General features: G+C 36.2%; 1 protein-coding gene across 1 annotated transcript in view; it reads left to right on the forward strand.

Annotated features, from left to right (window-relative positions):
* Nucleotides 1-23,472, forward strand: part of LOC134535872 (odorant receptor 22c-like) — a 49,988-nt gene extending 26,516 nt beyond the window's left edge. Inside the window, exons 4-8 of the mRNA XM_063375255.1 lie at nt 1,942-2,067; nt 5,024-5,123; nt 8,181-8,285; nt 13,659-13,814; nt 23,356-23,472. Coding sequence (XP_063231325.1) covers nt 1,942-2,067; nt 5,024-5,123; nt 8,181-8,285; nt 13,659-13,814; nt 23,356-23,472 — 604 coding nt within the window. The remainder of the gene's footprint in view (nt 1-1,941; nt 2,068-5,023; nt 5,124-8,180; nt 8,286-13,658; nt 13,815-23,355) is intronic.
* Nucleotides 23,473-26,069: the final 2,597 nt, after the last annotated feature.

Raw genomic sequence — 26,069 nt, forward strand, 5'->3', positions numbered from 1 at the left:
CGTCATTTCTACCTCTGCCCTGCCGTCACTCCACGCGGCCGTTACAACTACGTACGTATCCCCACCCACCTTCTCTACCGTCTTCCTAATACCATGGACCGCTAGTGCGTGCGTTGGGGTGGTGTCACCGCTGACGCACTCTCCTCCTCTACCGGTTCTCCCACCCCGTACCTAACCATCATGAGATCGGAATTTTTGTAACGCTCGAAAATTATAGCCCCCTCGTTTTGAAGTGAAACTTCTTTGCTGAAGGGGCTACAATTTTTGAAAATACCTTTACACAATCATGTATAATCACCTTTTATAGATGTTATGACCATTATAGCTACCGTTGTTTTGAACAAATTACCTCCAAACTAATACATAAAATATTAAAATGAAAATTATCGATCGAGTTCGTTAATGGAGAAAACTGTGTCAAGGAAGTGGAAATTGAAAAGGTTATTTTTTCCTAGGAAACTGAAAAGTCACTTTAACAAACACCCTTAACATTAAAATATTCCATCCGTTTAAACTTCCTACAAATAGTTCTAAAATATTTAGTTGCGAGGTTCGTATGATAACACAAACAGGGGCTCAAAAAAAAACAGATTAGGAACACTTTTACATCTTTTCATTGTTATTGTTAACCTAAATATATCGTTAAACATTTTTTGATAAACGAATTTTTTCTGCAAGGAATGACCAACATGAGATAAAAGAACAAAATATTCCAATACTCCCTTAGTAGACACAACATAAACCACTTTCTGAATTTTTTTAATTTTTTTAATAACCTACATTATCTTTTATATGATTTTTATGACGGCGCTTATTATCACAAAGATGTTTAGCTAAAAGAGTAAATATATATATTACTTTTATGACAGTTTCACTAGCACTAGGCCAGATTTGAACTAGATACCACGTCATTATTATCGAGAAAAGCTGGAAATCGCACGAAAATGCTGGATGCGCTGAATATAAAACATTTTGCCTGCATTAAATTTACGAAAATGATCGTATGAAATTTTTTAATATTTGAGAAATTTTGCTTTGTGCAAACAGAACCCAGGATGTTACAAAAGTTTCCAGAATGTCAAGAATTTTCCAAGAATGTTCCAAAAGGAACATGAACTACGAATTTTAATCGCGCCTATAAGCCGAGCCTGCATTCCGAACAAGGAGTGCAAAAATACATGTTAACTCTAAGAAATCCATCTTGATACTGCGACAAAGGTGATGCTCGTGTACAAAGGCCACGATTTTCTGTCGCTCAGATGCCCGCACAGACTATATATATATATATATATATATATATATATATATCTGTGTGTGTGTACTTTTACAAAAGATTCCTTTGGAAACCAGTCGCTAAGAAAATATTTTGTAATACTACAAGAAAGAGGATGTAAATTTGTTCAACACAAGGCTATGATTTATTTTTCACGTATGAAATACGTTTTTTCGAGACAATACTGAATATTTCTTACAAAAATTGGCGCATAATTCTATATTTTATTTAATTGATGATTCATACAAGCAGAATTTTAATTGAATATGCAATAATTGGACTTCGTTTGTTGAATCATGCTTATTAATGTGCACAATTAATACTGGAAAGCTATCCAGGTAACGGCTTACAAATAACTTTAACTATGGGAGGTTCTCGGGTAGTAGTATTTTGCTATCAACAATGAAACCATATTGTACTTGCTAAATTTCTTAGGGTCTGAAAAATGTATAATAAATCTGCTTAGCACTTTCTGACTTGATCTGGACGCAGAAACGTTACTCTTCACCTTAGTTACTAAAAGATACAAGATTTAAGAAAATGGACTTGCCAACTTTTTACAATAACCTCATAAATGTCAGGGTAAGAAGTAGTGGTAGCGTTGCAGTGATGCCTCGCTGGAAGCGCCAGCAGGTTACCGAGGCAAACACGCGCCTGGCTCGCCGCAGGTTCGAGATGGTGTCGGAGCTGCTGCGGTCTGCGGGCGAGGAGGAGGCCGGTCCCACCGGGTGGGCAGTGGACAGCTCGCGCGGCGTCTGGGTCGAGTGCATCGACTTCCACCAGGCAGCCTTCGAGTGAGCTCCCCCCTGCTCCCCCCTCCTCCTTCTCCTACTTCGGCGTCGCCTCCGGGGAAGCCTACAACTCACGTAGTTTCGGTTCCCTGCAAGAATTTCCGAAGATTTCCGAAGTTTTGCGTTTTGGTATTAACGCCACTTCTGCCGCTAAATCAGAAGTTTCCAATTAAAACAAGCATGCTGTGACTGACCTAACCTAACATAACCCTTCGATTTTTTTTTAATTTCAATTTTTGAGAGAAATCCGAAGTTGCACGAACGTGGTAGGGAACCGAAACTACGTGAGTTGTAGGCTTCCCGTCGCTCCGAACAACGACCATCTACCCGAGAGACTGGCGACTCAAACGTGCATGCAAACACAGGCTACACTGCCATCTGTGCATCTACAGATGAATTAACGTGATCGAAAGTGCGTAACGATAATATATTGAAGAAATCGATTGTCAGCGGTTTTTTTTTTAAAGCTCGAACACGAGGCACTAGATAACTATCCATCTCGGATAGTAGAGTATTAATAATAATAAACGCATAAAAACTTGTGTACTATCAAGCTCCTTGATACTATTTTTTTCTAAACGCTGAAAAGGTTTTTATTTTTTCGTTTTAAAAACAGTTCTTCTTTACATTATGCAAATTTCATTTTCTTAAGTTATTATAGAAGCGATCAGGCGGTGACACATTACCGTAAAAACTACATTAACAAGCAATAATAATTTATGGTTTTTAATTATGTGTGTTATTAAATTCGTAAATTTAATTCCGTCATAAACATTTCAAAAATTATTAAATAAAAATATGAATTTGCAAAAGAAACTACTTGGGTGCATATCGGGCTATCTTGAGTTGCCACCCGCTACCTGATACCCGGTGCACATCCAACTGAACCTTGATCAGCATTTACGAAGTATCTGTTTTGGGTAGACACGCATTTTCTGAGTAACTTATCATAATTGAACAGATCTCCCACCAATCATAGCCGCCCACGAGAAACAATCACAACTCGGCTGTGAATAGCCCCAAACAAATGATATGCCAGAAAACCAGGCATTAATTTATTAATCGACTTTGAAGATGGCTGCAAAAAGACATGCCGACACATCGGCTACATATCTAATCATTTTTACGGGCGTGGAATCAATACCAAAGCCAACAAGTTGTTCATATTGAACGAGTATTGCTTCTAAATGTAACAAGATAATTATTTTGTTGCAGACAACACAAAAAATGGGCCAAGAATTTATGCAGTTATTGATTTAAAAAATCACAAAATTTACATATACATATAGGTAAAACATTACGTCAGGATGATGTTTCTCAGTCAGGTCTAAGTATTGTGAATGATTTTAGGAGATGGACGTAAAATATGAAACTACATAAATATAACAGAGCTTAAATTCAATCAATATACCGCGGGGTACTGGGTAAGTTGGTAAACAGACACAGGTAGTAGTATTTTTCTATCAACAATGAAACAATATTGTACTTACTAAATTTCTTAGGGTCTGAAAAATGAATAAGAAATCTGCTTAGCACTTTCTGACTTGATCTGGACACAGAAACGTTACTCTTCACTTTAGTTACTAAAAGATACAAGATTTAAGAAAATGGACTTACCAACTTTTTACAATAACCTCGCGATTTTTTATGTGAAAATAAAATATGTATAAGCATGCATATGTATTATATACAAAGAGTAACTTAACAACTAAGAAGAGAGAGGATTTGACCTTAAAGTAAAATGAGTGATATGAATAAATTTCGAGTTAAGTTATAAAATATATGATTACGGATGATAACCTACCTCAACAGCATCGCACGCATGTAGCTCAGTTGCTGGCCAAAATTAATATTAAAAAGTGAGCTAGTTTGGCAGGGTTCACCAGTAATGCGGAAACACCATTTCTCGGTCACGAGCAAATTCACGTGTTCTCATTTTGCAAATAAACTTTTCAAAATGGAATTCTATTAAAATACTGTCCATCTTGTTAAAATTCACTAAGCAGTTAATTAATTATAGTTTTCGCACACGTTATAATTTTTTCTACTATGGCATTACTAATATATTAATCTGAAATGTTAAAAAAACACAATATTACACTAAGTATATGTTTGTGAATTTGTTTTTTTTTCTTACGACTGAAATCAGTCTGTATAGAATTACAAGTAACCCTTAATCTTAATGAGCTGCTTTAATATTGTTATAGTATTATTATATGTATCATATTATGTTATTTAAAAAGTAAACAATTATTACAGTCACGAGATCCTAACCACGTCCTTCGAGGTAAATAAGCGCACGTTGTACCGCTGTGCTACTTTAAAAAAAAAGAGAGAGAGAGAGATTGGAGGCACACAGGCAAGTTTTGACAGTCACCAGTGTGTCAATCATCTTCCCCTCCCCCCCCCCCCCCTTAACGTTGTATTGATATGTCACTCCGAGTCATTGTGAATTTGTAGTTGTGATTTTCGGTGTATCAAGACAACACAAATTACATGCATGTCTTACCCGGGATTCGAACCCAGAGCCCCCGCACCGTAGCCCGGTGCGTTATCGACTGCGCCACGGAGGCCAACTCTACTGAACCATTTTACATATTGCAAGGAGAAAATGTATTATAAATATTGTAATGCTAATCTTCAGTATTTTAAAACTTAAGTTTACTTTTTACTATAATTATTTTAGTTTACCAAATATATTCCAGGGTAGTTTCACTATCTTAACATTTAATTTGGCACACCGATACGTTTGGTACGTATCCTAATCTTTTTTTTTTTTTCACATTCCCTTTCATCGACTTCCGTTCCATTTTCACGAAATTACTTCTACCAAATGCGGTATACCGAGAGCGAAGATGTTTAAACGTAAAAAATAAAATAAAAATTAAAAGCACTCAAAAGCGAAACATACTTCAAACTCTTCATCGTCGCTTCTTGATTATTTTTGTTGTTGTCCCAGGTTCGTGAAGGATCTCGACGACGTGTTCAGCCCAGTGGTTCTGGTGGAGTTCCTCGTCTGCTTGGGGATCATCTGCCAGGCTGGCTTCCTCGTCATGGTGGTGCGTCCCCCCTCAGGACATGCCCAGTGCTGCGTGACCTTTGTAGCGGGGGTCAAAAACTGACTCCTCATTAGACTTCGATAAGTAGGGACCGGAAAAATTCGCGGATTCAATGACCTCTAAGATAGCCTCCATTATCCTCTGCATTTCTCAAGTAAACACGTGTGTTCATTGGGTACTAAATTGTGAGGCATCTCCACTGGGTAGCTCGTGATTCGCCGCTTCTTTGGTCGATAGTCTCTCATTGGCCCAGAGAGCTCCAGTTAAACTGCGAGCCAATAGCAGAACCAGCATAATTGTACACATGTTTGAATTTCAGCCTATAGCGAAATGAATCCGCGAATTTTTCCGGTCTCTATCAATAAGGTTTGTTCCGTGTCATTGGCGGCCGTTGTGCACTCAGCGGGTGCGTTTGCTTCCTCGCAGAGTTGCTGCGATTCGTGTCCCGGCAGTGGGCGTGTACCTGGAAGAAGCTCAGCCATTCACGAAACACATATGTAGTTTTTTTAACACACAGGTGGTCTCGAAATATTTTGGCGAAAATTCCGTGCCCCTTGTCATCAGCGGAAGTACGTCTACTGTTGCACTACCCAAACGGTCCAGCAGATTGATGGGGTGCTAGTTGCTGATGAGGCTGTCTCAATATCGAATAAAACCACTTATTAATATTCAAAAACTTATGCTACGAGTCATTTAATAAAACATACGTACCCACGCTTTAAACTTTCTAAGAGTATTTGATATAAAATATCGTATATTAGAGCTGTAATAACGAGTATATATAGAAGGTAAAAACATTTAAATTATGTAGCTCATAATTATCCTATTATTTTATAGATTAATTACACAGAAATGTTTAGAATTTTTTCTCCCAAAAATTTTAATTATTCTTCCTAAAAAATTAGAAACAAAAAATTATTTTCAATTTTTAAAAAGTCAATCTTTTACTGGATGATTTAACTGATGAAGAGATTGCTTTAATATTTTATTATCCTGTTGTAACTAATGTACTTGTACTTAATTATTAAAATATTATTTTCACTTTTTTACATATAGATTTTTCTTAAACAATGTTATTCTTTATCTTGTATTTAAATTAATTGGTTTTTTTACTTTCAACTTTATTAAAAATCATGTAAGATTTCTTAAGTTTTTTTATTTATTTATTTGTCAAATGTTAAAATTTTTAAAACGTTTACATTAGTCAAAATACCGCACGTAGATTAAAGTGACTTGATGCACTCACACACAAGTTTGGTTTCCTGTTTAATTTAATGAATTATTTACAAAAAGTAAAATCAGATAAAATAAATTTAATAATAATAAAAAGAAACACAGTTTGGCAAAATTTTAAGTACATTTGATACTGCTGACTCGCCACCTCACAATATTTAACGTTTATCATTTTATATATATATATATATATATATATATATCTCATTTTAGGTAGATTTCTAAGAAATTCTACATATTGTAGCCGTTACCGTGGAGCGACTTCCATAAAATTTCTATATAGTAATTTTTTTTCGTTTCATGGTCCATAGATCCCAAAACCATCGCCAACTCAAAAGTTTATATATATATAAACTTTTGATATATATATATATTACAATTTTGTGGACACAATAAAAGTAGCAATTTTTTTTTTCAAATCACTCCTAAACTGATACATAAAATCTATAAGTGGAAAATCTTGGTCGAGTTTGTTAATGGGTCACATCCGACCAAAGGGTTAGAAACAGAAAAATCGTTGAAGTCCCATATCCACATACGTTTGAACGTATGTATTATAACTCGTAGGAGTAATGCCAAAATCCTTTGTCTCAATAAGTTTTTGATACGACCAACCATAACGGCAAGGGGTTGAAAAAACAAGAGTTGTAAGTAAAAAAAAACTCACTATTTAGACACAAAATTGTATTTGTACAAATTGTATATTAATCTTATAATTTTTATGTAAAACGTTTCTCTGAAACAATTTTTGATTAGACGAAACATTGCTGCGAGGGTTTGAAAAACTAAAGAGTAGAATTTTAAAAAAATCATAACTCCCTTAGTAGGTTACGCTATCAAATCCGTTATTTTTTTGTAAATCTTATAATTTTTAACCTAAAACTTTTGTCTGAAACAATTTTTGACAATACAAACCCTTACTGCAAGGGGAGGAAATAACAAGGGTAGAAAGACAAAATGTCGTTACTTTTATTTTAAATATATATTTTAAATCCATTATAATTTATTGTAAAATCTTTATCTAAAACCTCTGACTGAAATAATTTTTGACGAAACGAACTATTTCCATAAAAACGGGGGTTGAATTTAGAAAAAAAAAACTTTTTTAGTATCAAATTCGTAGGAATTCATTACCATCTTAATATTACCTTAAATCTTTGTCCAAAAAAAATTTTTACGTCCCCGTATTAGTGCAAGGGATGAAAAAGAGTGTTTGAAGATGAAAAATAATTTCATAACTACCTTAGTAGACATAATATGAAATTCGTTAAGACATTCAGTGCTGGATGCAGTAAATTAAAAACATTCAAAATATTTTCGCTGCATGGAATATGAGAAAATGTTAAATCGATCTTTTTTGAATATTAGCGAACACATAGGATGTTATGTAGGTTCACATTAAGTTCCTATAATTATCCAGGAGTGTGTAGAAGTTTCCAAAATATTTCCAGAAGAAATCGGTACTTCGAAATCTAACTACGTCTGTAGGATGTGCCGATAGGGAATTTTTTGTTTGGAGATTGTGGTCTCCACTATTTCTTGATTTTCGTATCAGATTACTTTCTGCATGCTCCACTGCCTCGCAGGAAGGACTGGTTTGCCTATCTTATGTATTATTATACAAAAATAACTTCTCTTCCCGCGTAAGAGCACAAACATTTACCCCACTCTTCTGAAAACGCTTTTGCAATGAAAAAAATCTTTTCCAAATAAAAGGCATAGGCCTAGATTAAAGAATTGTTATCTTAATACGGCTTCTAGAGACAATAAATACTACGCTTGGATCCTTATCGACGCAATTTTTTTTTTTTTTTTTTTTTTCAGAAATCCAAGGACATCTCCGACTACATCAAGTATTCCGGCTACCTCGGGACCACTGTGTTGGAATTGTTGCTCTACTGCTGGTATGCCAACGAGATTGTACATCAGGTACGTTATATTGGTGTTACTAGAAGATTTGAGGGCAAGTGATAGCAACCGAACGATGTCACAATGGTTTCAACAGTTTTTATGCAATGCCTATTTTTCTAAGGTTTAATACTGAAAATTTGCTTTCGCTGCGACAGACATGAAACATATATCCACCCAAAAATCATTGAGGTATGACTTAAATTTTTCAGATACAATTATTTTTATTTATGATGCTTATTATAAAAACTTACATTTTTAACTATCAAATATTTCATAAATATTAAACCATTTGGTTAATTTGAGTATCAATTATTTCCCATTATTGTAAGATGTGTAAAACCATTTTGAAACAATAAAAACCTTTTTAAAAATTGTTTACATAAGAAAAATTTTTCTTTGTATTTTTCCAAATTTAAAAAAAAATTCTTATGTAAAAGGTTTTTTTTTTTTTTTTTTTTTTTTAAGATTTTATTTTTAAAATTGATGTAACACATCTCACAATAATGGGGAAAAATTAATACCGAAGCTAAACAAATGGTTTAATATTTACAAAATATTTGAGAATTAAAATCGTAGCTTTTCTAAAAAGCATCGTAAATTTAAAAATTAATTGTGTCTTGAGAACTAAATGTGTATCCAATGATTTTTTGGGAAATATGCCTCATGGTTTTCACTGTTCACATAATATTCATGAAAATATAACTAAAAAAAAATCAAAAACTAGAGTATTCTTATATTAAATACGCTTGTGGTATTAAAGTTCTGTTTGGCACATATCTATTTTTCTAAGGTATAAAATTAAAATTGTGTCTTTGCCGTGACAGATATCAAACATTAAGAGTATTGTCAAATACCATAATATAGTGCATTACAGTTGGAGGCCTTTCATTAATGAATTCAATACTAAACGCCAATTAATTCACAGGGGAAACTATTTGTAGCAGCCAGTCACTGTTTACTTTAGATTTTAGAAACGTCAATATTTATGATGCGTAAACAATTTGGCTCTTAGTGTATGGCATTTTATATGAGTAATTTAGAGAAAACGGAACGAAAGTCTACTAATCGAAATATGTCACAAATATGGAGGGCCCAATGTAGCAAACATAAACATATGTATAGTCACTTTCTTAAACATTAAAAATAAACACCAAACTTATTGATGTGCCAAATGAAATGTTATGATAGTGAAACTACCCTGGAATATATTTGTTAAACTAACATAGTCATAGTAAAAAGTGATCTCAAGCTTTAAAATACCTAATAGAACTAGCAGTATAATGATTATAATACATATTCTCTTTCTTAATTACAAAATGGCTCAATAGCAAAGCGGTTGAGCACATACTTGTTAACCTTAAGGAACGTGGTTCAAATTTCGTCACTGAAATTTTGTAAATTTGTTAGTAACATTATAATATAATAATATAATAAAGTTGAATCAGCTCAATAAGGTTAAGGTTTTGTTTGAATTAAGTATTTACATACCAATTTCAGTCGTTTAAGCTAAAACATATACAAACGTACACTGACTGTTATAATATGAGTTTTAAATTGTTTCAGTTTATAAATTTAGTAATGCCATAGATGTATAACTGCAAACGTGTACGAAATCTTTATAGTAATAACTATTTAATGAATTTAAAAAAAATGGACAGTACTTTAATTCAATTCCTTTTTGAAAATCAGGTCCAAGGGTGGCATTTTATTGGAGCCATTTCTAATACTTAGTTTAGAATTTCGGGTTGTTTCGTGCTGTTGATTTCTATCTACGATTGATGGCGGCAAGCAACATTTACGATTCAAGCAGAAAATTCTAGCGGCGTGCGCAGAAAGTTTGTGTGTGATTCGTATCAAAATATTTTAGTATTTGAAAAGGAACTATTTTATTTATCACATTCGGCATTAATTTTAAGTATTCTACGTGAAATTTCAAGTCCAAGTTTCGTATTATAAGTTTATTTGCAACAATAACAACGTGAGAACACATGAATGGGCTCTTTACCGAGGTTAGATGTTCACACATAGCTGGGGTGTACCGAAAGGCTCGCTCACATTTTGATTAAAATTAAAAGATATTGTCATAATTTAAGGCCTAAAAACTTATGAAAAACCAAAAGATGGTGTCTTTCGGTTCCTATTTTTTTAACAAGCCCATTTGGAATTCATATTTGTCAAATGTAATTATGTAGTGAGAATCTTGTCACAATCAGATATTATCAAATCCTTCAAAAAATACAAAAAAAGATTTTTGAGCTAATTTAAGTATGACAAACTCTGAAAGTGGTTAACATGTTTTGAAGATAATTATACTCCTAATTCGTCAGCTCTTTCTCGTGTACGTTCTCAGTGAAGAGTGTTCGCTGAGACATCACACTCATATGCCGAGGGTTGTGGACTCAAAACTAACCCCGACGTGACTCAATCCACGAGCACCTAATCGGTACCAGTTTTCATCTTGAAAGGCCCACCGTCTAGAGCCTCTGTGAATGCCCGTGCCACGTAAAGAGCGCTCACTCGCTGCCTTTGAACTTACGCATGAAATGGTATTTCCTGAACCACTGAACCAAACGATCCGTGGCGATTCAAAAGTGTTTGCCACGGAGAGCCAGCGGCAAAGAGCCCAGTATCGTCGCCCAATCCAACCACCACTTCATATTCCGCATGACCACGCCCTTTTCATGAGCCCCTGGAGCATTGAATATGGATTGGACGAGAGGAGCAGCTCCCCATTCACCCTCGTCTTTCCAAGCGAACAAAAAAAAATTTCCTCGTGCTCAAAACATCTGACCAGCGGCAGTAGTTAGGAAACTTATTTTGTTAAAGGGGAGAGGGAAGTAGTATCGACTGATGTGTATTTGCAATAATCATTCTCTCACTTTAAGCGACACGTCTACCCGGACACACACATGGTGTGCTGAACTTCAGAATAAACCACGCGATTTTAACACTGCTCAAGATATCCGAGTGACGGCGGATGAGTTTCCGTTTTTCGTTTTTAAACTGTATTTTTTTAAGAGTGAAAATATCTGAAAATATTCAGAATAATTTTTAGACATGAAACGCCCGGTAAATATCCTTCAATGCACCCAAGGTCCATGCATTACACCTTTATCTTCATTTCTCCGCCATCTAATGTTATGGTTACCGCTAAAATATCATAGTTGTCCTATGCACGACGAGAAGACTGCGTACCAGCTCAGAGCCTTGCACTAGCAGCACCAGCGAGCGTCGTACTTTATCTTCCCGCCTCACACAGATACATCCCTGACTAGGCGGGCCCTTGAATAGTGCTTTGAAGTGATTGTTTTACTAATTTTATGTGCAATTTGTCCTTTAAATAAATAACTAACTTCATGATTCTTTCAGTGTTATTATAATTTTATTTATATAAATAATTTTTATTTTTAATTTCTGGGAAGGGAATACGTCACGTCCTTGCAAATGATCCTGAATATGAAATGACAGCTTCAGCGGCAAAAAAATTATACATTTATAACATTTTGTATTAGGTAATATAAGTTATTTGAATAGATTATCCAACACAGTAATTATTCGTAAAAAAATCCACATAAATGATTTATTTCTGTAATATATACATATTTCTTTGCTTCTTAAATATGAGTTTTGATAAACACCGATAGTTTTGAGAAAACTCAAAATTTAAATTATTTTCCAAAAATACTACTATTAAAATGTATAAGCACAACATTAATCACTCAAAACACTAAAAAAAAAAAAAAAAAAAAAAAAAAAAAAAAAAAAAAAAAAAAGGGGGGGGGGGGGGTAGTGTGTACTCAGGTACACACGTTGTAATTTACTAATTTTTATGGATTTTTACTAAAATATTAACCTGAAACTTTTTAAAACACATATTATAACACTTAAATGAGTCCACTATTTATATGTCTACTAAGTATACGTTTGTATAATCGTTTTTGCGTAACTGACTGAAATCAGTCTGTAAATACTTCCTACAAACAAACCTTAACCTTATTGAGCTGATTCAAGATTTAAGATAAAATAGTAAAAATTTCATCATTAAGTTATTTTATTTTTATGGCGTCGAATATATGTTGGCAAACTATTTGCTGTATCTCTACAGTATGACGAACACTGCGCTATCTCTACAATTTAATGTTATCTATGGGTTGTAATGCCAGGATTCGAACGTATTTTTTAAGTTATAATTAATTTTTATGACTATTAATTCTAATATAAAGTATTTCAAGGCTAGTCGTATTATTATAAAGATTTATTTTTAATACCTATGAGGGATGTAAATGCTGCGGTGTTCACGAAAGCAATATATACATATTAATCACGTGTGTACGTCAACTTTTCGAGTTTTCTTAGAATTTCACAGATGGCAGCACCGTGTTTACACATTTCCTTTGGAATTTAAATCCGTTTCATTCACGAGATTACTCCTACCAAATGTCATTCACCGAGAGCTAAGATGATTACACGTCAAAATATTGTTTATTAAATAAATCAAAACACTAAACAATTCATAATTTTAGGGTTCTGTACCCAGAAATACGGCACCTTACTGTAATTCCAACTTTATCTGTTTGTCCGGATTTCCATGATTTAAGGTGGTGAGTAAGCTAAGACATGAAGGTTTAGTTATCTCAGAATACACGGAGCATAGTCTTGTTTCGCTGGGGGAGGGGGAAACCAGGGTAGACTGGGAAAATGGTGCATTCCTTTTTGTGTATTTGCTGTATTTAAAGCCAATTAGTGTGCATTGCATTAGATGGACATTTATGTTAATTAGTATCGTTAATTTAGGAGCCAAAAATGATTATGTATTGTTAGAGACCGGAAGAATTCGCGAATTCATTTCGCGATAGGCTAAAATACAAATAGTTATACCTGAGTGCTGCCTCTGCTATTGGCTCACTACTCACCTGGATGACTCTGGGTCATTGAGAAACACCCGACCAAAGCTTTATCGAATCTCAGGCTGCTACGTTGGGACGTCTCACAAGACAGCAGCCAATGAGTGGGTGACATTTGACCGAGAGTACGCAGAACTATGGAGTTCATCCTACAGGTCATTGAACCCGCGAATTTTTCCTGTCCCTATGTATTATGAAACAACTAGGTAAACCTAATATTATTTTAGACCATGAACTAACACCACTAGTAAAATCTTATGAAAATCCTTAGTTTAATGTCATGAATATCAAGACACGGAAATACAACTTTAGGCGATAGTTTACTAAATTTAATAAATGTATTGAAGAGACCTAGATATTGAACCCGGGTAATTGTGTAAACAACGTAGGTCCTGATATAATATAATTTGTTTGGTTTGACGCTGTGTGGTTGGTAGTGCGAGGTGGCGGGAGTGAGAGCTATGTGTGCTCGCATGCTGTCGGGCAGAGCAGCGACGTGCAGGCGGCGGCCTACGACAGCCCGTGGCACCGCGGCTCGGCGCGCCACAAGATGGCGGTGCGCATGGTGGTCGCGCGCTCCCAGAAGCGGCTGTGCCTCACCGCCGGCGGCATGCACGCCATCTCGCTCGACACCTTCACCGGGGTCGGTGAACCTCGCTTGCGTCTGTCTGTGCCGCGCAACTTGTCTCCAATTAGGCTCCTTCCACACAGGAGACTTGTCTGCCGGCGACTTGTCGCCCGACGACTGTAGTCACTGGAGACTACGGAAAACTAGTGGCAGACAAGTCGCCAGATATATCACAGGCGAATTTAGTATAATATTAGAGGCAGGATACAGCTTAAAGGATAATCGCTGTATAGACATTTGTGTGTTTTTATTGCTAATTAGTCAATCATAATATAATACTATATCAATAAATTGGCCGAAATTGTTCATGCATAACGCAATAAGTAAAACTAATTATCTGGACTCTTATTTATTCTTAGGTATCTAGGTCGAATAGATTGGCTAATATTGTTGTTTTTATGTTAATCTGCTGATGAAATGTCCCATAATGTGGGACGTTGCCGAATTTCTTGAATAAACTTCTCAGTATCAAAAAACACTTCACCGGGCGCCATCGCAGACAAGTCTACCGTGTGACAGCAACAATGCTACTGAATGCCCCTGCAGTCGCTCGCTAGTCTTCAGTCTCTCGGCGACAGCAGGTACCAGCGACTGATATCCTGTCTCCCGGCGACACGGTGGCGACAGTCTACCGTGTGAACACTACCAATGCTGCGTATGTAACTGCTGTCGTCGGCAGACAAGTCTACCGTGTGACAGCAACAATGCTACTGAATGCCCCTGCAGTCGCTCGCTAGTCTTCAGTCTCTCGGCGACAGCAGGTACCAGCGACTGATATCCTGTCTCCCGGCGACACGGTGGCGACAGTCTACCGTGTGAACACTACCAATGCTGCGTATGTAACTGCTGTCGTCGGCAGACAAGTCTACCGTGTGACAGCAACAATGCTACTGAATGCCCCTGCAGTCGCTCGCTAGTCTTCAGTCTCTCGGCGACAGCAGGTACCAGCGACTGATATCCTGTCTCCCGGCGACACGGTGGCGACAGTCTACCGTGTGAACACTACCAATGCTGCGTATGTAACTGCTGTCGTCGGCAGACAAGTCTCCCGTGTGGAAGCCCGCCGGTGACGTGAACATCTGACCTCGGTAACGAGCCAATTCGTATGCTCTCATGTTACAAATACACACTTATAATACGAAACTTGGACACAAAGTTCTTTGAAATAATGACAAGCGTGGTAAACATGCGCAAATTGTGTTTTTAACTACATTCTTGGACGCGAATCACACGTAGTTACCGCACTCAACACTAGAATTCGCTATCGGAGCAGCTACGTTGACTATAGACTCAATCCATTTGCAGACAGAAATTTTAAACTATATATAATGAAACGGCTCGGATAAACGCGTAAAAGACTTGAAAAAAATACTAACCCTATGCTTTGTAGGTACCTGATTTGCGACAAGGAATTTTATTAAAATACTGCCCATTTTGTTGAAATTCATTAAACAGTTTATACTATAAAGTTTCCCTTTGGCTTTGTGATCTTTGGTTCGTGCCACCCGCCACATATAGCAGCACCGTGGTGGTTACACATTTCCGTTCCACGAGACTTCCGTCGCATTCATGAAATTACACCAAATTCCGTATACCAAAAGCTAATATGTTCCACATCAAAAATAATCCCAAAGGTCTATACGTGTCTTTCTGCCAACAGAGTTTGTGAACAACTCCCTGTAGTAAACAAACATCATGTAATGCTTTGCAAGTGATGTTGGGGACTGGTTACTATAGGTACTAATTTTTAAGAACTGCAAATTCGAAACAAGTTACATAACACAGACTGTACTAGGATACTGTCCGACGCAGCTTTTTGCCCAGCTGATGGTCTGAATCATGTTTGCGGGGCACCATGAAAACTTTGGGTCAATTGCACTGTGAAAACATTTTTAAATTACTTTATTTTATGGAGATCACTGCAATAAACGTCGGAATATTTCATTTATACTAATTAACCATTAGCATACCTGGTAAAGCTCCATTACCGCAGCGCTTTTGGCTCTTCAGTAGGAAGATAGTGACCTATCAATTAACTTATACGTCGTAGCATGCTTCTCGTCCGGCCAATCAGATGGCCGAATTCAGTTTGCAATTGTGTTAAAAAGCGATACGTAATAGCATCCTAATTTGTGCAAAGGATTAAATTTAAAAATTTAAATTAAATTCGTAACAGACAAGTACTCATCCAAATCGTAGGCTCTTGTGACAATGTCTGTGGAAATTATGGTGTGCCCAAGTTTCAGCATGCCTTGTTGCAGCCATCTTCAAGGCGATCAACAACTGAAGGCCTATCGCCGATCTATCCTACTGCCACTCGGGACATTTAGGGCGTGCAAGACCAGAAACCTAAGTTTCTTTAACTCGCTCTATGCACTTTCTTTCTATACACTTTTGTAGACTCACTTGGGTCTATGGGCGAGGTTCGTGTCACGTGGGATAGTTCGGTGCACGGGCCTGACGTGTACCTTATCATAGTCGTAGTGTAATTCTCGTTAATTACGTATTGGTGTTTGGAGGGGGGATGAAATAACACAGAGTGCCCATAAAAGAATGTCCCAGTTTCAATGGTATATTATAACAGATTTATTTAGACTATTTACAACAATTCATACATAAAATTGAAGACAAACTAACCTAGTTTTTCTTTAAAATGTTCAATATGTGCACCTTCCAACCTAAAGTACATTTCTTCCCGAAACTTTGGTTAACAAGTCCGAGTAATAGAAGCAATAGCCTCTTCAGCTCTGTGTCTCAACTCTGGAAAATCATTAGGTAGCGGCGGAACGTAGACACGATCTTTTAAAACGCCCCAAAGGAAAAAAAATCGCATGGTGTTATGTCAGGTGGACGTGGAGACCAGCGTAAAAGAGCTCTGTCGTCTCGACCATCACGACCAATCCAACAGTCAGGGACTTCCATGTTCAACCACTCTCGTACAAAGAGACTACAATGAGGAGGGGCTCCATCCTGTTGCCAAATAAAGTTTACAGGTTCACCCTCTACTAACTGAAGGTAAAATGAGCCATTATTTCGCGTTGCAAGCGAGAAAACAACAAAGCAGTATTTGTGCATGTGCTTATATGTAACTGTTTGAGTTACTCTTTAATTGTGACCTTGAACCAACACTCTACAACGCTTACAGTTGGTATTAATAAATTGAATAACTGGGACTATCTTTTACAGACATACTGTACTCCTCCGCCAGTTATGTCGGCTAACTAGTGTGTTGTAGTATCGTGATGAATGAGCTATTATAGGCCTGTGAGTGTGCTGTGATGAAGTGTCTTAATTAATCTCGGGTGAGTCGGGTAAAGCTGTGTGAGCCGCTCCACCAAAACTCTTCAGACACATGCATGGGTAGCCTTCTCCTTGATGAAACCCATCAACTTAGTGAAGCTCGCCGCTGCTAGCGAACTAAAGACACTAAGAAAACTTTAGTTTAGAACTTCGTCAATAGATGGCGTTGCCTTGAATTATTACGCGCTATCGTTTGGTGCGTCCGTCACGTCTTGCCTAGGGGTTGCCTGCCTTCCCACAAATCAAGTTGAAGATTGGCGACTCGATTTTGCTTATGCGTAGCCTTGATACACCGAGATTGTGCAATCAATGGAACTTTAAAATCAAAATTTCCCGTTTTTCAAGTGTATGTTCTACAGAATTGAAACTCGATAGTGTTGTTCCATATATTATGATGTGTTTAGTTGGGGACTTCAGCTAGTATAATATATTTATACTATTTGAATTTATGCTAGAACGCTAAAGAATTGGACTCGTAATTTGTGAAAGCTTGTTGTTCTGTCATATTTTTATGTTGGGATGTTAAAAGCCGAGCTGTGATTGGTGCCTGTATACATTTATGATCGAAGGAGGACCTGGCCAATCAGAATTAGTCTGTTAGTTCGTACTAGACTGCAACAAGGCATGCAATCGTTGGACGTGACCAAGATCCAAAAGCCAATAGTAAACTACATACTCATCTGTTCTTTTGTTGCAGATCCTAAGGGACTCGTACTCAATCTTTGCACTGCTGAGACAGATCAGCGACGAGGGTTGAAGATCTCGGATCGTCTTCTCTGCCCTTTAACTGTAGTCGAAATAGTTTCACTGTGGAATCTACAGCCATATGTATTAGCGTTGGTTTCATAAGAATTTTATCACTTACGTAATGATATTACAATTCTACCAGAGTGTACTAGGAAATTAAAAATAAAATCAAACTCCAATATACTTTATTTTATATAACATTTCGCTTGTAGCTTTGTCATTGATGTGTTAAAATTGGCAAATGAAGTGTCAATGTATAGATGAAGGAAAAATTTTTTATAAAAAATAATAAAATTCATATTAATATTAAAGAAAAGTGTGATAAGAAAAAATAACCACTCGCAAAAACCTCTAGGGCGAGTAAGCGAGTTATAGTAGCCCAGTCGCTGAGTGAGTGACGTCACGCCCACGAGCTCTCGACGTTTTTGATATGTAAACATCTTAGCTCTCGGTATACGGTATTTAGTACTAATAAGTTCGTGAAAATGGAACGGAAGTCGATGAACAGCAAGTGTCACAATGATGGCGGACCCACGTGTAGCAACATAAACCCGTATATAGACACTTTTGTAAATATTAATGCAAGTACCAAACGTATTGGTGTGCCAAATTTAAATTTTTGATAGAGAAACTACCCTAGATCATGTTTGGTAAACTAAAATAGCCATAGTAAAAAATATCACAAGTTTTGATATAACCAAAAAATGGCATTACAATGATTATAATGAATTATTTCCTTCTATATTCCCAAGAGGTTTACTAGCACAGCAGTATAACGCGTGCTTGGAAACCTCAAGATGCGAAGTTCACAACTCGGCATTGGAATCTTTTAAATTTTTTAAATAACATTATAATATTATAATAATTTTGATTCAACTCAATAAATTTAAATTGTTTGTAGGAATTATTTACGGACTTATTTAGGTCATTTAAGCAAAAACAAATATAAAAACATATACGCTTACTTAGTATTATAATAGGTGTTTTAAAATGTTTCAGGTTAATAATTTAATAATGCCATAGAAGTATATGCTAGCCTGTACGGAAACTTTATGGTATAAACTATTTTTTAATGAATTTCTACCAGATGAGTGCGTTTAGACCAGTAAATGTGATAAAAGTGAAACTTTTTTGGCAATTCAAACCTCGACTTGTAAGTATTCCATTATGAGGTAAAATGGCAGAGAGAGAGAGAAAGAAAGAAAGTAGAAAATCTTCTAAATAAATACGAATTAATAAAAGCATTACTCACTTCAAAATAACTGCGCAGGATATTAATAATCAGTGATCAATAATAATAATAGTAGTACAGGAATGTATATCCTAGGCAAGGCGCCAGGCGGTGGAGACGTGGAGCCGACCGCCATCTTGAATTGTGACATCACGGTGGCCATCTTGGATAACCGTGACCTTGACCTTTGACCTTGACCTTGATCCCGGCGGCCATATTGGATCCGCCATATCGTATGCGCCATCTTGGATGACGTCATTTTGTTTTCTCGAACATTCAGAAATTATGTTTTCCGCCATTTAGAATTATGAAGTCACCGTTGCAGTGTAGGCGGCGGGTGAAGGACCTGCGGTCTCTGGTAGGGGAAGGGGTTGGGGAGGGGAGGGGGCATCGCGTGACCCGGGCGCAACAGGCGGCGGGGGTGGCTGTTCGGCGAAGAAGCCTCGGGGTGTGGGGGCAAGGCGGGCCCGCCCCGCTCACCTTGGGAGCGTCGCGGTAGTCAAGGTCGAACAACACGATGTCGAGGCCTTGCGGCGGATCGGGGTTTCCCGTCTCAGGTGTTATCATTAGAGAGAGGTGAGACTGGAAATTTGCCTTTGTTAACTTTGTTCAGTCACACTCCTTTATTTCCTAACGTAAAACCTAAATATTTTGTATTGAACTATTTTTTTTAATTGTCACAAAACACAATAATAATCAAATTTCATATAAAAACAAATTATATTAAAAAAACTAACAAATTTTAATATATTAACTAGAATTAACCATGACCCACAAATGCTGTATAAACCTAATTTATCATTGGGATGTAAATCGTAAATTACTGTGAAAGAATAATTGACGGAAAGGTTTGTGAAAAATATCGTACGTTAATAAATATTTGAATACCGTTATATATAGTGACTATTGACAATATTATTACAACTGCAGTCAGTGCCAAAAATAAATTCAATGCTAAACGGCGATAACAATTTTACCAATGAATATATTTGAAGACATCAGCCACCATTAAATTTAGGCATACCACTAAAAGTATATACTATGCTTTAACAGGAACAAATTTAGAAAATGAATCGATACGAAATTATTATGGTCTAAAAACTGTTAAAAACAACGCTGGCATCTTTCAATTCCAGTCTCTCCGTCTTGAGTGCGGTTCGGCCAATGTTTTACAACCCCAGACTCAAACTAAACCATACATTACATTGCAAACAGAAGAAGATGGCAATAAAAGAACAAGTACGGAAACATTATTGTATCTTTTTACATTTTAACGATGTAAATTGCTAAGAAAATCACACCTACATTAATAACTCTTTGTACTTTTTCTTAAATCACCACGTTTTTATCTTTTCACAACTCAATGTGGGTTTTGTTTGAACGCTATGTTGTGAAAAATGGCTAATTAGTGTCAAACATTATTTAAAATTTAAATCTCGTTCTCCTATACTTGGTTGGGTATAAAGGTAGGCAGGCGTATTAAAGTTTTGTTGACAGGAGGTGATTATAGGTGTATACAGAAAAACTTAAAGGCCGGGTTTATTAGTTCAAAAGAAACGTAAGAGCGCAAGTATGCAACACGCAACAAACACGAGGAAAGTGCGATAGTTTATAAAACACGCAATTGTCAATACGTCACCAACCATACATTTTTAAACGTAAAACTGTATTAGATATCTGCTTCATGGAGTTCTTTCATTATTTTTTTTACGAAAACAAATTTTTTATCAATTTTTTCGATTTAAAAATATAATTTTCTTTCAGTGCGCAGTAGTTTCATAAGTGAAAACGTGATGCGCACGTAGGCTTCTATTCACATCTGCACAGACCTCGAGTTACAAACGAGCAAACAGAGCATTTACCCAGAGTGGGAGAAATTGGGGTGCGAAGAAAAATAGGACAATAAAAATTTGTAGGACGGAGAAAATAAGTTTTTAACATGAGGTAATGATACGATTTTCAAAAATACATGTCAAGGTGGCATGCTAGTTTTAACTAACTATTGCAGTACGCTAAAAAAAATTAGGCCTTAAACCAAATACTTTAGGAAATTTTTAAGATATTATCGAAATGATAATCCTTCTACTCATGAATTGATGTAAGTTTTTGGAAATACGCCATTGCTAATGGCATTAGCAATGGCGTATGTCCAAAAACTTACATCAAGTCATGCGCTCCCATTGCACAAATCTTTTAAAGATAACACCTTCTACTCATATATGTCAACAAAATATTTATAACTATTGACACCATGCATTTTATAACAATGTAAAAAAACTTGATAGTTATTACATTAATTTACTTTTAAAGTAGATTTTGAATAGATATTGGCTGCAGTTAAAATAAAGTCGATAAATATTGTTTTATCTCAGAAGTGTATCTAGATGTGGCTCAATTTTTTATTTATTACATGACTTTACTATTAAAGTGAATTTGAGTAGATATTGGCTGCTTCTAAAATATATATCCAATATAGCGTGTTGAAGAACTACAGTACTCAATAATTTCAATATCCTGCTATGAAAATCAATATAGTCGGGAAGTCATTGATGTTTATTCTGTCAGCATATCTGATGGGTTACCATCTTTTGTTTGCAAATGTCTCACAAAAATTTTTCTCCCATTTGTTCCAGTCCGATTCCACTGTAAGTTTCATTTGCATGCAGTTGTACCAAACTACACTGGAGTATTCTAAGAAATGTTTTAAATTTTCTATTTTCTTTTTGTCTTCTTTTATTAGGAAACGTTCACATTCTTTGTTGAAATCTTTAATCCACTGGTAAGCATTTGAGTTTCTGCCCGTGAATTTCTCAATCATGAAATCTTTTGCAATTTTCCCTAAATTTTGAGTTTCAGATATAGTTTTTTTTTTTCTTCAAGAAATTTTTCTAACAGTTTTTTCCATTTTTTTATTTGATCCACTAGGTATAGATTCAGCACTTTTTGTTTTTTCCTCAATTTCTTCCAGGTAAAAATCCTTAAACTGTAAGTTTTGCTCTCTCTCCAATTATGTTTTTGATATATCATCTGTCAAACTTATCCATATTTTCCGTGTATGATGTCTTTTATTTAATGATTTACTGACCTTGGCAAAGTTTGGAAGTATTTGTTAACTGCTTGGTGTAGATTTGCAGGTTGGTGTTCGAGTGGAATTTCAAAAATCTGCCCATCAGGTGTAGCTATTGAGGTTATGCATATGGTGTTTGATTTCCTATCTGCTGTTGGTTTCACAGCAAAATCAAACCTCAATTTTTCCATGTTTCGTGAAATATTTGCAGAAAATGTTGTGTTACAATAATGTTTCACTCTTAGTTAATTGGTAAAATTAAACAAAGACGTAATTGTGTTTCTCATTTAACGAAATAAACAACATTTAAAGCCGTTATTTCAGGGTTTTTTTTTTTCATATTTTTTACAAATATAGATAATATTCTCTTCAAGAAAGTATATTGTTCACAATAATCATAACCCACTCTCACTTTTCATTTAATTAAATGTCACAATATTTAGTAGGCTTTGTTTATATCGCGCCAAAGACAAACTGAAAGAAAAGAGTTCGCACATGAGCGAAATGATTTTCTTTACAATGTGCGAACTCTTTTCTTTCAGTTTGTCTTTGGCGCGATAAAAAACAAAGCCTACTAAATATTGTGAAATTATATAAATTGACAAAAATCTTATTTTGCAAATTGAAAATGGAATAATCTTATCAAATTAGTGTGTCATCGGTCCTCGATAAATCTACAAAGTTTGAATAAAATCTGGCCATTTAAAGTGGGTAAAAATCGCACCCAAAGGAGTCGGTTACAAACATACATACAGGTGAAGCTAATATAAAGCGTGGAAAAAATATACAGTATTTACTATAACTCATATTTTATTACGATAGTTATAACAGCCGTATAAATAATTCCAACATTTATTAAATTTAAATAAGAAAAAAGACAAACAGTCTACGTCTTTGAAAAACCTTAGTATTTATTTGCATAATACGCTGTTTTGAAACTGATAACAAATAAGCTTGAATTAGTAAAAGTGTATTATGTTTGGGGGGAATTGTAAAAGGAAGATATGCCCAGGTGCTAGCCGCATGAAATTGGCGCTTGTATATGCATCTTTAAAAGTTTTCGGAACATTTTAATTCAAAATACCGATGGCGGTTGGCCGGTGCTCGAGTAGTTTATCAGCGGGCACATCGAAAACGTCACCGTACAACTCTCTGCATCTCGCGTGTCTTGCGTGGTTTATGGACCCGGTGTTGCTGCGTCGCTGGGGAAGGAAAGACCACAGCATGAAGCGAGGAACGACTCCGTCTTCTTGGAGGAAGCCAGGACAGGCGGAGCGGCACCACTGAAGCGGCCCGCGCACGTCCAGTACACCTGGTACGTTATCTGAATCCTGATCGGAGGAAAAAACTGAACTAAGTGTCCGTTATTCGCCCAGGTTCTTCAGTTTTTTTCTTAGGTTGTGTCAGTTATACAGTATATTGAATATCAGAAAAGCGCGGTACACACGATAATATAAAATAATAATTTTGCGGTTTGGTAGTTGCTTCATTACTGCAGAAGGGGGATAAAGATGAAAATCAGCGAATAAATAGAAGAGTATGGACACAGGAGTGGTTGGACAGGAGCAGTTCAGGTAACGCAAACCTGCTTGAAAATATTTTTTTGCTGTAGGCTGGATTTTCTAGACAACTGTACGTTTCGATAAAAATAAGTAGGTTCTTCTTCTTCTTCTTGTTCGTGGCTATCGTGACTGACATTTTCAATTACACAAACAATAAAAATATAACAGAGAACGGATGGAAAAACTGAAGGATTGGCCGATGGTCGGTCGGAACTCGGTACAAAATAAAACCGGATGGCTGGACGGAAAAAAACCTGCGCAGTAGCTTCAGTTATCGTACAGCCGTGACGTCACAGAGATAAACGGACAGTTAAACTGAGCGTGTATGGGTCCATTTAGAGGTGCGAGAATTTCGCTGTTTCATTTGGTCACAAACTAGAATGCAATCCTTCATAGTCTGGCACTGCGTTCACGATTTGACCCGCAGTTATTTGGACACGCCCATTTACGGCCGTGTGCTAACGATATTCAGCTAGGAGAGAAGCAAGCAAAACAGGTGGTGCCTATTAAAAGGAAAAAAATTCTCACTAAGAAATCAGCCAATGAAAATGCGAACATTGATAGAGCAAACATAAGACTTTCTATTCTAGCATGACACCAAACTAATTCGCGAAATTTCCGGGTCCCCTAAACATCATAATCTCACTTCACTTAGTATGACTGATGTCAATGTCTGCACTGCGCACGGGATGTCTGAAACATTGGGGAACGATTGTTGTGACACAACTGTAATCCAAAACGCAGGCCGTATTCCAGAATGTGTTCAAGCCGAATCCCAGTAAAAAAAAAACAAATGAGCAACCGTTTTAATAAACGGTACCTTGCGCGAGGCTATAAACTGGTTTCAACGGATAATAGCGGACGTTTTGCATCAATCGATCGAATTGTTAAGGCAAAAATACTAGATATAGCAGCAGCGTCGCACAAAAATGGAACCACACTCTCGTACTTTTTAATTTGCGATTATTTCTTGTTATGACTTTTAACGTGTAAAATTGTATTGCAGGATAGTTCCGCTACCATAAAGTTTAATATGGTACACCAATACGTTTGGTACGTTCTTCGATGTTCACGAAAGGAAATATATACGAGTTCATGGTGCTAGACGCGGGTCCGCCATCTGGACTAAGTCACAGATAAAGTAAGCTCTGTCATGCGTGATGGAAGTTTGGGCAACAGATAGGTCACGGATAGGACACCAAAATCCATTCTCAAAAAATAAGGGCCTGGCCGTGTCCTGTCTATGGGCTTGGGAACGGTTTTGTGCACATGGAATACGGTTAGGGTACAGGTGTAGCATACTCAACAACTAAACCCTATTTTGTGTCTTGGGATACCGGCTTTAACTAGTGATTTCTTTATCTTGCAAGAATAGGTATCATGGTAATCCAGACATTCGTTTATTCCGTGTCCTCTGAAAGAGCAGTAACAGCAGAGATTTGGACCAAAGCATAATTTTATTGTCTTGAAATACCCGTTAAATATATAATTTAGAGCTATATGTGTAGTGCTCAAAATCTCCGGAACATAATGAATCTTAAATTGCGCTTACAATTTCAGGTTTTTTGGACAGTCTCCTTTTTGGACTCATGCCCTAAGTTAGCTCCACTATCACTTGCTAAACAATTAAATGCTTTAAAATTAATATGGGTGAAAATAAATTTGTGAGTTGGAAAAAATTAATTTGAGAACAGTTACTAAAATCTATTCAAAACAGCTTATCAAGGATTTATTTGGTAAAATAATCAATTTTAATATTGGAAATAGCCAGTTATAGTCACCTCAATAGAACTACTTTAATTAGAACAAAAATATAATAGAAAATTTTTTTTTACGAAAAACATATATGCATTTCGATGATAAAATAGCTTTCTTCTCGAGGTAATGAAACATGTTCTATGTTATATAATCCTCATTACAGCTATACACTCCGGGCAGTTTTCTGCGCCTGAATATAATGTATTAAGGGGACAATGTATATAATGACCTTACACTATATATAAGTTTGCTTTTACTATAAAAAGCCACGATACTAAAAATATTCACAACGCAACTAAAAATAGCATTAATGAGTGTTTTTTTTTAACTCATACGGGTATTAGATTAAAAACTCAAACGTAAAAAGAAATCACGAACGTTTTAAAACGGTGATGTTTCGTTTTTAAAAGTGTGGTAAGATAAAGGAGACCTCAATCTCTAGAAGAAAAAAAACCTTGATAAAGACGTGTAATCTGCCGCAGTTTATAAACGAATTGTTTCTTTGTTGGTAACTGTTATTGGCTCCATACAGCCAGGTGGCAGGTATCGTCGGAAATTGCCGTTGTTATCCGAAGACTCTACTCTAATGGCCTTCATTCATTAGC

This window comes from Bacillus rossius, chromosome 1 (assembly GCF_032445375.1).
Source record: "Bacillus rossius redtenbacheri isolate Brsri chromosome 1, Brsri_v3, whole genome shotgun sequence".
In the NCBI taxonomy this organism is placed as follows: Eukaryota; Metazoa; Arthropoda; class Insecta; order Phasmatodea; family Bacillidae; genus Bacillus; species Bacillus rossius.